Raw genomic sequence first — 12,678 nt, 5'->3', positions numbered from 1 at the left:
TCATTGTACTAGTATATGATCCTAGAGTTGCTGTAGATGTAAACACTTAATTCTTCAGTTGGACGTAGTTATTCTTTGCTTCTCTGCATTACACAAAATGTTCATACTTCTCTGCATTGTAAGATGAATCTCATTGTAATATGTTGGACGCAGTTATTCTTTGCTTCTCTGCATTACACAAACGGTGGTGCAGACGAGGCGCTCAATATATGATGCTGGTACCGGTCGCTGTGTTTGTTAGTACCACTACTGTCATTTCTCAAGATTCAGTTCTAGGACGGACCACATGAAAACGAAACAACGGCGAAATAGTATAACCCGTCACTGATTTTATACAAATTAGTTGACCCCGCACGTTGTTAACCAAAAATGTGTTGATAAACCACTCTAGAGAGACGAGTGCATGTCCTCCAATTAGACCATGGTCAATGCAATGTGCTTAATAGAGGTGTTTTAAAAAATATACCGATTCTAGAACCGTTCCTATCTTTCTAGACAAATGCTTAAATTAGCACCTCCAGCGTAGAATAAACACAAGTGTTAAAAGCCAAGCGCAGGTTTAGTTTTGCAAGCACCTCCGACTATACATGGCTTTAAAGATCTGATGGGCCTAATTCTTGACTACATTGTAGTAGTACGGAAGAGCTAAAAGGCAAAAATGACTTAGAGCATCTCCAGCCATCTCCGCGGGGAAGGCCCCTCGGATGCTTTTTTTTTTATCCGGATAGACGAAAACGGTTGAGTCGCGCCCCCGGCTCCTCATTTTCCTCCGAATTAGGCCTTTCATCCGTCCGGAGAGTCCAGGCCATCCCCGGGTTCCCGGGCCCGGTCGGGGACTCCAGACGAAACAAAAGCGCACGAAACGTCGAGCGGGCCCGCGTTGTCGGTGACAGAACTGGTAGTTCCCTCCATTAATTTTGTTTTTCCTCCAAAATACGTCGCATAGAACCATTTTCCCCACCGAATTTCGGAGGAGTTACCACCATTTTCCCCACAGTTGCAGCTCCTCCACTTCCCTTCCACCACCATGCTGCCGAAGAAGCTCACCGCCGATTGCGCGCCAAAGGCGAGGAAGCCGCGGGCGCCAAAACAGAGGCCGCCGGGCCTGACAAACGCGCAGTGGGCGGCGGATGTGGAGCGGCGGCAGAACGAAACTCGCGACAGGGCGGAGAGGGAGAAGTGCAACGCAAAGAGGGTGGCGGCGGCAAACGAACAGGCGAGGATGATCTCCATCAACTTCGGCCAGCCGCGCGTCAGCCAATTCCCGGGCCATGGCCGACCCTAGGTATGATCGGCTCTCCTTCCTTCTCGCCGGCGTCGCCGGCCACGGCCATGTTCCATGACACCTACGGCAGCGGCATGGCGGGGTTTACGTCGACACCGCCGGCGTACGACGGTGCGATGTACGAGGGCATCTCGCCTGCCCTGCGATGTGGGCCGCTCTCCTTCTCCAACCCCGGGATGCCGCCGCCGAATGAGCCTGTGATGCACGAGATGATCACGTCGGGCTTCATGGCCGCCGCGTCGAGCCCGAGTTTCTTCACACAAGAGGAGGCAAGCCCGATGCCGCGCTAGACGCCGATGCTCAGGACGGGACCGCCGATGAGCCTGTAATCATCTAGTTTGTGTTTCGATCGCCGGAATGTGGCTGATCCGATCGCCGGACTTTGGTGATTCTTTTGTGTAGCGGGAAGACGATTTTTTGAATCTATCGCCGCTGATGGGCGAATGCCGGGGGTGCAACTGGGAAAATGTTGCCCCCACGCCCTTTTTACATCCAATCAGGCGTTTGTTATATCCGGATTTTCGCCCGGGGGGCTCGAACAGCTGGAGATGCTCTTACATATTGTTATTTTTGTGTAGCCGGAAGCATTTGAGATTTTCCACCCTCGTAGCATGCACCCTTATGTACATCTAATAATTTTTCAACTATGTTTTTTAAAGAGCTACTTGCATCTCGAGCTCCAAATGGAACTTCTGTCGGCCGCTGTTGTATCAAAGATGGAATATCTGTATCACCGATGAGGCCTATATTATTGAGGATGGTAGGGACTCCGTGGTAGAGAATGATCAGAACATGTCATCTATGTGCAGATGATTGTGATCATCATTTCGATAAAAATTTCTTGCTCGTTGGGTGGCGGCTTCGACGTAGCTTGGTGGCTGAGTTATGGGCTCACTTGGAGAAGACACCGCATTTCCCGTTGTCACGGTGGCGGCTCTACTGGTGAAGGAGTGGTGTGGCCATTGGCCAAAATCTACTCGTTCGATACTTCGATGCATGAAGAGGAATGGGGTGGTCCACCAAAGGGGACAATGTTGGGGCCATGGGCGCGCAAATTCTCATAGGAACGAAGCTTGATAAAGGTGATGCCGTTGCTTGGGAGCCTTGGGGGACCCGTGCAACTACCACAATGATGATAGAGCGGATGACCACGTATTGGCATCTCCAAAGCAGCATTGGTCAGCAGCATTGGTCAAGGTGGCCATACACAAGGCTGGTGCCGAGCTTCACCAATAGGTCGTAGGAGTTTGATGATTCGTCTTTGGGCGCCCTCTGAACTCGTTCTATGGGAGAAGACGAGCGATTAGGAAGAGACTCCTAACCTAGCCGCCGCCCTCCTCCTCTCCCGCACCCCTCCCGGGCGGCGGTGGAGGATCCGCACGACCCGCCCCGAGCAGCCGCCCCCGGACCGCCGCTCCTCAGCCGTAGTGCAACTCGTACTTTCTTGATCGTGCCAGTAATTAGTGGAGATGAAGTATTAAAACTGCAGTTTTCTGTTGGACCCAACAACTCAAAGTATTGCTCATATATTTCCTGTAGCAATCGGAAACAGTTTTTTTCCTTACTCCTGAGTTCCAAACAAGCACTAAATCAGGAGCGATAGACGAGAGGTCTCACGCCCCGACCTCACTCACATTAGCTGCGATCTGGCCTGTCTGATTGGCCAATTGCGGCACTGCAAGAACATATAATCTAGTAGAAAGAAATAAAATGCAACATGCCCACTGATGAATCAAATGGCACACATAACACAGGAGACACAACACATGCGCTTAAGCTTAACAATGGCCCCAGTTGCACACTACATATTACAAGTCCAAAAAACTAGCTAAGATAAATACATAGCCACGGCTTCATGCTATGACATGGCAAGTACCTTAACATGTTAATTATAGCTGAGTCCAGTATGACTACGAAGTTATGGAAAAATTCACATATGGGCATGCTCCTGATTTACCCTCGTGGTAAAAACAAGGTTGACCAGATAACTTCCATTCGCATAATGTAAGGACCACAGCTAAACTCATCCTCATCTGCACCTTTAATCACTGGAGTGAACTTCCTCAGACAACTCGACATGTTACCACTGTGATCAGCACCATGGGCACAGATATTGAGTATCAGCATCTCATCTACTGAAACTGCCACCACATGCCGCAATAGTGGGATAATTCCGTCATCATCAACTGCCATACCACCACCAACATCACTGTCGTACATCACAAAATTGTTTGGAACTTTTGTGGTGCAAGCAGTTATTTTGCCATGAAAAACTTCAGGCCCTGACAGAACTTTGATCTCTATTGTGGCCTCCAGTGCATTTTTAACATATGAAAATACCAGTTGCACATCACTAAGCCAGCTAGGAACAGTCCTGCTACAAACCTTAGAGTTTATTCTGCCAAGTAACACATCAATCAATAATTTGCTGAATTGTCTGTCATTGCCCTCTCCATCTTCTCTTAGCATCAAATTTATCTCAAAGAAAGCTGCACCACGGAAAACAACTCCTCTAGTTGGGCCAGTCAGAATCAGATCTTCATTCTACGAAGAAGTTCACAAAAACAATATGTTCATTAGAGCACTACGGTGGAAATTTGGTGTACATTATCATTGCTCAAATAAGAGATCTCATGTATCGTAAATATGCAACATAGTTTCAGCCAACTTCACAGGACCCTAATGAGTTTACATGAGGAATAATGTGGGAAATTATAGAGGATCATAGATGAAACACCTGCTGAACTAGGGAAACACCATTAAAGAAGATAATTGGCATTGAATTAAAAGAGTGCACGGATTATACTGAAGGCAAAAGGCAAAGTGTCAACACCTCAGAACACTAGGAAGATCACTACACCCTTTTAGCAATAGAGAAAATGTTAAGTCCTCCGAGAACTAGCCTTTTATTCGTCATTAATACAAACTCAGATGCGTATCACTTTTGTGTGACTCAGCTGCAGTATACTGTTGCCTACTTGTTATGTGAAAACTAGTGGGTAATTTATAGCGATATACTATATTTAGATGATCCATGGGGGACAGGTTCATTTAGGTCACCAAAACATCCACCTGAGCTGAAAACTGGTACACTGAGCGATGAATCACTGGTACTAGTCGATCACTATCTAATCTAGTAGCAACTGTGTAGTTTTTCTCATTGTTGTGAGATTGTTGGTGCCGGCCCACAAGACTAATTCGGTCACCAACACCACATAATCAATGTTAGATGGGTCATCCTTAGCCTTAGTAAATGGACAAGTGGGTCACAGAGAATTACAGACCTAGCCCAGATAAGCCATGGAGACAATTACCATCCTTAAAGAACAGTAAAACAATCACACTACACAATTTTAGTGATAAAAGTATAACTCAGCTCTTCAGGTCCGTTATGTATAGCACTCTAGCTTGTGTTGGGACACAAATAAACAACAAAACATTGAAGACGAAGGCCCAGACCTGTGATTATTATGTTAGAAGAGCTGGCCACTTATCACTAGCAGACTCTTTTATGATATGTGAAATTTAAAAGTGATTTTCTCAAAAACTTTTGGCCACTGTGAGAACTTACAAAGCGTCACCGAGGTTTCCTGTACAGTTACCAGAAACTTCAGCCACTTTACAAACCTTGTATTAGATATTTAAATTTGCCCCTAGGGATACAAGATAAGTCATGCAAACAGCAACAATGACAATAAATTTTATATGTCTACATGATAGAATGCTAGAATGCTTTTAGTAGCAGGGATACAGATTTAACGTCAGCTAAAGAAACAGAAGATGTGGCATTAAGCCATTGTATTGAATACCTTTGACGTGACTTGCTGGCAATTATTTCTGTCACGTCGGAAGATGTTGATGCATTTATAATCAAGATTATCTCTGACTATCACGGTCCCATAGACATTGATAGGGTAGGCAACATCTGAGGAGATTATCTTGAGACAAAGCACATTTAAAGAGCCAACCAATCTGTGGTCATCACCAATAGTTGAATTCACATAACGCATAGGACCATATTGCGCTGAGACAAAAGAAAGTGAAGTTATTTCCCAAAGAGGAACGAATATTTAGGTACTAACAGAAGTTGAGATTGGTAATGGCTCAAGCAATAACAAGTTAAAACAGCATCCAAGTATAGATCCTGTAGGAACATCAGGATTAGCGGACGTATACATCTGGTAGAGCTTTGTAAATTTAGACTTCTACAAAGCAGACCAATGATTGTTCTACAGAAAATCAAGCAAAAGAGAAAAATGATTCCAGATGGTATGAATGCCAGCCTAAAACAAGCATTGTACTAGTAGGTTCAAATGGGCAAATTTATTGGACATGGTTAAGCCAGAGAATTAAAAATAAAGACGCCTGAGGTTCTCTTTGGATTCATCATGGGATCTAGTAACTTTGGAGATAACAAAATACCGTTGCAACTTTCCAACTAATGCAGGAGCATTCTTCCATGGAGCATTTCTACTAAAACTGTGAATTTAGCTCACTTTGCGATTTTCTCCATGCATAGGTTTCACCATATATACTTAAAATATCAGTGTGCAAGTTGTTCACCAGGTTAACAAGCATTGTAGCCTCTGTGGTTCTGTGCACAAACAAATGAGTATCCTAGGAGACAAAATATTTTAGCACCCTTAGTATTGAACCATATATGCACGTCCACTTAATGAAATTCGCCAGCTCCCAGCAGGAAGGGAAGAACTACTATCACTCTGTTCCATAATATAAGCCGTTGTAGTACAACATAGCACATACACATTTTGATTCTGAATCTACACAAGGTTTTCACACCTAAAATAATTATTAGATGTCCATCTCTTCAGTCTTCATAGAACAGTTCATCTTTGTATGCCCAATCACTGAAAAGCACTCCTACTTCCCCCGCCTCTCTCCGTGCGAGGAAAAGGCTTTGTGACTGAATGTTAAGTAGGTTTCATTCAGTAAGTTCCATAGAAGATGAATTCAATGTCAGTCACTTCCTTTTCTCTCTTTACTTTTACTTCTCTAACACATTCACTTTAAAGTGTTCTATCTAACTTCACTTAAGGTGCTCTAATGTGTTGTTGCATTTTGTCTGAAGAAAATGGTTGAGAACTCGACAATCTAATCCTAATCAAGCAGATACCACATTTGGCCAAATATTGCTAGTACGGTCTAAGCACATACCACATTCATTGCAAACCGATAACTTGTGGTTAACTAAGTGTTTGCATTATGATAATAAACATATTGTGCTAATCATATGGTTCGTTTAAGTATAACGCATTGGAGAACGAACGGCCACGTACTCTCTTCGTCGAGGTCGAAGATGGTGCGGTCAAGGAACCAGACGCGGGTGAAGCAAGTGTCTCCAGTCTTGGGGTCGTGCACGATGAGCTCGCGTTCCAGAGCCAATCTCGCCTCCGCCTTGGCCTCCTCCTCTGGCGTGGCGAACTCCCACGGCATCCTCTCCCGAGGCTTCTTCCTCTTGCTCTGCTGGCGGCGCAGCTGCTTCGACGCCGCGGCCTCCTCCTCGTCCTCCTCGATGTAGGGAGGAAGAACGCCGGCATCGTCGTCTGCCATCGGACAGAAGCAAAGCACGGAGGTGCCGCGCGTGACCTCCAAACCCTAACCAACCTGGGGAAACAGTCGCAAATGAAAGGATTTAGCCGACCGGAGAAATCAAGGGAGTGAGCGAATCGGGCAGGACGACGCACAGATCTGACCTAGTCAAACTCGCCGCAGGCGGCAAGGCTTGGAATTAATTTTCTTCTAACCTTTCACGGTTTGGGTTTTGGATGCCTGGTGATCCCTATTCCCCCTTTCACATGAAGGTGCGGACGCGGAAAAAAGCGCTTGGTGGAAGCAAGTTGGTAAACCATCAAAAACAAATTATTTTGCAACGGCCAAAGAATACATGCAATAGTGCTTCTTAAGCAATATATGTTCATGTTCATCAACTCACAGCAGTTAAATATTATGTGCAAGTTCATCAACTCACACCAGTTAAGTAAAGTGAGATGGGGAGGGGATTGCCTCACCTTGTCGCTGGAGGAGGTTGGTGCAGCAGGGCGACGGAGGTGGCTGACGGTGAAGAGCAGCTGGAGCAGCACGTCGCCAAATCGGCTTAGAAGCTCACCGGGACGGCGGCGGACGAGAAACGATGATGCGCCGGCGGCTCGAGATCCTGTCACCGGCGGCCGACGGAGACAAGATCGACCCGCGGACACCCGGCTGAATCGGTGACGGAGAGAGTTGTAGGAGGCAGGGAACAGCGCGGACGATTCGGGGACAATGGGAGTTGAACCAGGCCGAGAAAGGGGCAGGGGAGGGGAGCTCACACTGCGGCGGCGGCGGCGGCGGCGACGGCGGCGGCGGGGAACCCTAGCTCTGTCACGGCACCAACGCGATAGAAGGGGAAGAGTCGAGTCGTTTGCACGGGGGCGTTTTGCATATGTGGAGTGGCACTAGTAGAAAACCTCTCATCCATCTAAGCCTTTAGTACCGGTTCCCTTACGAACCGGTACTAAAGGGGGCATTAATACCGGTTCCGTGCGTGGGACATCAATACCGGTTCGTTATGGACCTTTAATACCGGTTCGTAACAGGAACCGGTATTAAAGGGTTTGGGCCCGATTTCCAGGCGGTGGTGGGGCCAGGGTTTCACCTTTAGTACCGGTTCGTGTAAGGAACCGGTACTAAAGGGTCCGTGCCTATATGATCGCGCGGCAGCGCCCGGCCAGCTCCCTGCATATCTCATTCTCACTTCTCCTCTCACATTTCCAAATATTCTCCACCTCTCACACTCCAATAATCTTTATTTTTCTCCACCATTTTAACAAGATTAACGGCATACATCTATCCAAGGGTTAGCAATATCATCCTTCCTTCCGGCGTTCCTAATTTAGCTCAGTTCTTTGGTAGTTTTAACTCGTACTATTTTTGTAGTGCAAGCAAGGTGTTCGATTAAATGCCTAAGTTAGTGATTTTATTTTTTTATATGCAATTTGAGCTGAAATTATGGTATGTTTTGTAGGTTTTAATTAGTATCATCCCCGTCCTTACCGCTGTCGATCGCCAGCGTCGTCCCCTAGCCGGCACGGTACCACCTCGGTGAGCCCCTCTTCTTTTATAAAAAAACAATTAGTTTTATGTGATGAACTTGAATATTAATTAAGTTGGTCACTCATATATCCATGATGTTGTGATTTTAATGATTTTTGATATACATATAAAATGCAGATGAGTCGACAATGGATGTACGGTAACCGGTGCCATCCCGAGTTCATTACTGGCATGCATTATTTTCTCAACGTGGCTGAGGCAAACAGGCGGTCGAATGGTTTCATGTATTGTCCATGTAGTTCCTGTAAGAATATGAAGGATTACTCTACCTCGAAGACCCTTCACGTCCACCTGCTGGAGAATGGTTTCATGCCCAGCTATAATTGTTGGACCAAGCACGGAGAAAGAGGGGTTATATTGGAAGACAACGAAGAAGAAGAGGATAGTGACAACTATCCCTTATTCACTGAAGACGGTGGTAGAATGGGGGAAGACGAAGCTGAAGAAGAGCTCATTTTCGATGAGCCGATTTTTGATGACCCGGATGACGATTTGGGTCGGGCCATTCTTGATGCGAAGATGAACTGCGGAAATGAAAAGGAGAGGTTGAAGTTGGAGAAAATGTTAGAGGATCACAACAAACTGTTGTACCCAAATTGCGAAAATGGTCAGAAAAAGCTGGGTACCACGCTGGAATTGCTGCAGTGGAAGGCAGAGAATGGTACTTCTGACAAGGGATTTGAAAAGTTGCTGAAAATAATAAAGAAGATGCTTCCAGGGGAGAACGTGTTGCCCTCTAGCACGTACGAAGCAAAGAAGGTTGTCTGCCCTCTAGGATTAGAGGTGCAGAAGATACATGCATGCATCAATGACTGCATCCTCTACCGCGGGGAGTACGAGAATTTGAATGCATGCCCGGTATGTAGTGCATTGAGGTATAAGATCAGGCGAGATGACCCTGGCGATGTTGAGGGTGAGTCCACCCCCAGGAAGAGGGTTCCTGCGAAGGTGATGTGGTATGCTCCTATAATACCACGGTTGAAACGTTTGTTCCAGAACAAAGAGCATGCCAAGTTGTTGCGATGGCACAAAGAGGACCGTAAGAAAGATGTGATGCTGAGACACCCCGCTGACGGGTCGCAGTGGAGAAAAATCGACAGAGAGTTCAAGTCATTTTCAGATGACGCAAGGAACTTAAGATTTGGTCTAAGTACAGATGGCTTTAATCCTTTCGGGGAGCAGAGCTCCAGTCATAGCACCTGGCCAGTGACTCTATGTATCTATAACCTTCCTCCTTGGTTGTGCATGAAGCGGAAGTTCATTATGATGCCAGTGCTCATCCAGGGCCCGAAGCAACCCGGCAACGACATTGATGTGTACCTGAGGCCATTGGTTGAAGAACTTTTAGAGTTGTGGCGTGACGAAGGTGTACCTGTGTGGGATGAGCACGAACAAAAGGAATTTAACCTACGAGCGTTGTTATTTGTAACCATCAATGATTGGCCTGCTCTTGGTAACATTTCAGGGCAGTCAAACAAGGGATACAATGCATGCACACACTGTTTAGGTGAGACTGACAGTAATTATTTGGGAAACAAGAATGTGTACCTAGGGCATCGTCGATTTCTTCCAAAACAACATCACGTAAGAAAGAGAGGAAAGCATTTCGGAGGTGAGGCAGATAACCGAACGAAGCCTACCCGCCCTAATGGGGAAGTTATATATGATATGGTCAAGGATTTAAAAGTGATCTTTGGAAAGGGTCCCGGCGGACAATCTGTTCCGCATGATGTTGACGGACACGTACCCATGTGGAAGAAGAAGTCGATATTTTGGGAGCTACCCTACTGGAAATTCTTAGAGGTTCACTATGCAATCGACGTGATGCACGTGACGAAAAATCTTTGCGTGAACCTGCTAAACTTCTTGGGCGTGTATGGGAAGACAAAAGATACACCGGATGCACGGCAGGACCAGCAAAGTATCCACGAAGGAAACAACCTGAATCCAGAGAAGTATCAAGGTCCTGCCAGCTATGCTCTTACCAAAGAGGAGAAGGAGATCTTTTTTGAAGTCCTGAGTAGCATCAAGGTCCCGTCTGGCTTCTCGTCGAATATAAAGGGAATAATAAACATGTCGGAGAAAAAGTTTCAAAACCTAAAGTCTCATGACTGCCACGTGATTATGACACAATTACTTCCGGTTGCATTGAGGGGGCTTCTGCCAGAAAATGTTCGAGTACCCATTGTGAAGCTATGTGCGTTCCTCAATGCAATTTCTCAGAAGGTGATCAATCCACTTACTCTACAAAATTTACAGAAGGATGTGGTCCAATGTCTAGTCAGCTTCGAGTTGGTGTTCCCACCATCCTTCTTCAATATTATGACACATCTCCTAGTTCACCTGGTCGAAGAGATTGGCGTTCTCGGTCCTGTATTTGTACACAACATGTTCCCCTTTGAGAGATTCATGGGAGTCTTAAAGAAGTACGTTCATAACCGTGCTAGGCCAGAAGGAAGCATCTCCAAGGGCTATGGAACAGAGGAGGTCATTGAGTTTTGTGTTGACTTTATTCCTGACCTTAAGCCGATCGGTGTTCCTGAATCGCGCTATGAGGGGAGACTGCGTGGAAAAGGCACGCTAGGAAAGAAATCAGCAACGTGTATGGACGGACATTCTTTCACTCAAGCACACTACACAGTTCTACATAATTCCATCTTGGTGGCTCCGTACAAAGAGGAACACAAGGAGATCTTACGCTCTAAATACCCGGAGCAACGTGAAGATTGGATTGATGGAGAACACATGAAGACTTTCGGCGGTTGGTTGCAAACACGTCTCATGAATGTCACCGATGACGAGCAGCTGTACTTGTTGGCCAAGCAACCATCTTCTACTATATCGACTTTTCAAGGGTACGAGATTAATGGGAACACATTTTACACTTTCGCCCAAGACAAAAAGAGCACCAACCAAAACAGTGGTGTCCGCTTTGATGCAAAAGATAGCAATGGGAACAAGGTCACATATTATGGGTACATAGAGGAGATATGGGAACTTGACTATGGACCTAATTTCAAGGTCCCTTTGTTCCGGTGTAAATGGTTCAACCTGAAAGACGGGGTACAGGTAGACCCGCAGTACGGAATGACTACAGTGGATTTCAAGAATCTTGGGTACGACACCGAACCATTCGTCCTAGCCAGTGAAGTGGCTCAGGTTTTTTATGTGAAGGATATGTCTAGCAAACCGAAAAAAAGAAAAGAAAGGCAAGAGGACACATCATACGATGAGCCAAAGCGGCACATAGTTCTTTCAGGAAAAAGAAACATCGTGGGAGTAGAGGACAAGACAGACATGTCAGAAGATTATAATAAGTTTGATGATATTCCACCCTTCAAGGTAAAAATTGACCCAAGCATCATCTTAAACAATGAAGATTGTCCATGGTTGCGTCGCAGTAAGAAGAAAGGGAAACGGGCGAAGAAAACTCAGAAGACTAGAGGAGATGGAGTATAACTTGTGTATCTCAATATGGAAATCACTTTTGTGTAATGATGTTACTGTATGTAAGATATTAACAATGGAGATGGTTGGCTTGTTTTACTAGTTAAGTAACGGGCTTGCAGGGAAATTTTTCCGAGGCGGAACTTCCGAATATGCCATATATAGGGCATGTGCACCAAGGGCATATTCGAGAAGTTCCGCCACGGGAGATTTCCCAACCCTTTCCGCAACATTGTTAGAGGAGATGGAGTCTTCCACGGGCTTGCAGGAAAAAAATTCCGAGGCGGAACTTCCGAAGATGCCATATGGCGTGTGCACCAAGGGCATCTTCGACAAGTTCCGCCACGGGAGATTTCCCAACCCTTTCCCCAACATTGTTAGAGGAGATGGAGTCTTCCACGGGCTTGCAGGGAAATTTTTCCGAGGCGGAACTTCCGAAGATGCCATATGGCGTGTGCACCAAGGGCATCTTCGACAAGTTCCGCCACGGGAGATTTCCCAACCCTTTCCTCCATCCATGGTGATGAAACTCTCCATCCATGTTGGCTTGTTGAGCTGCTTCCCATGGTGTATCGATGCTCCTTTTATAGGCACAGCGTCCTTATCCTGCCGACAGCTTTAGTACCGGTTGCAGACACGAACCGGTACTAAAGGTTACCCACGCGTCCTTATCCCACCGACAGGGCGTCGTGCGCTACATACTTTATCTCATCGAGCAGGGCGTCCTTATCCCGCCGACAGCTTTAGTACCGGTTGCACCCACCAACCGGTACTAAAGGTTACCCACGCGTCCTTATCCCACCGACAGGGCGTCGTGCGCTACATACTTTATC

General features: G+C 46.2%; 1 protein-coding gene across 3 annotated transcripts; it reads right to left on the bottom strand.

Moving 5' to 3' along the window:
* Positions 1–3,010: 3,010 nt before the first annotated feature.
* LOC127341027 (uncharacterized) lies at positions 3,011–7,396 on the bottom strand. 3 transcript variants are annotated; one of them, XM_051366792.2, is made up of 4 exons: positions 7,315–7,396; positions 6,583–6,910; positions 5,095–5,309; positions 3,011–3,829 (listed from the first exon to the last, which is right to left on the bottom strand). In XM_051366792.2, the coding sequence occupies exons 2-4, from the start codon at positions 6,854–6,856 to the stop codon at positions 3,239–3,241; spliced, it is 1,080 nt and encodes a 359-aa protein (XP_051222752.1). In that variant the 5' UTR covers positions 6,857–6,910; positions 7,315–7,396; the 3' UTR covers positions 3,011–3,238. The 3 variants fall into 3 exon arrangements, with proteins under 3 accessions (XP_051222752.1, XP_051222751.1, XP_051222754.1); XM_051366791.2 differs by lacking the exon at positions 7,315–7,396 and adding an exon at positions 7,000–7,141; XM_051366794.2 differs by lacking the exon at positions 7,315–7,396 and adding an exon at positions 7,051–7,134.
* Between the last annotated feature and the right edge of the window lie 5,282 nt (positions 7,397–12,678).

This window comes from Lolium perenne, chromosome 3 (genome assembly GCF_019359855.2).
Source record: "Lolium perenne isolate Kyuss_39 chromosome 3, Kyuss_2.0, whole genome shotgun sequence".
In the NCBI taxonomy this organism is placed as follows: Eukaryota; Viridiplantae; Streptophyta; class Magnoliopsida; order Poales; family Poaceae; genus Lolium; species Lolium perenne.
The sequence above is the reverse complement of the archived record's forward strand: the minus strand, read 5'-3'. Positions and strand labels throughout refer to the sequence as shown.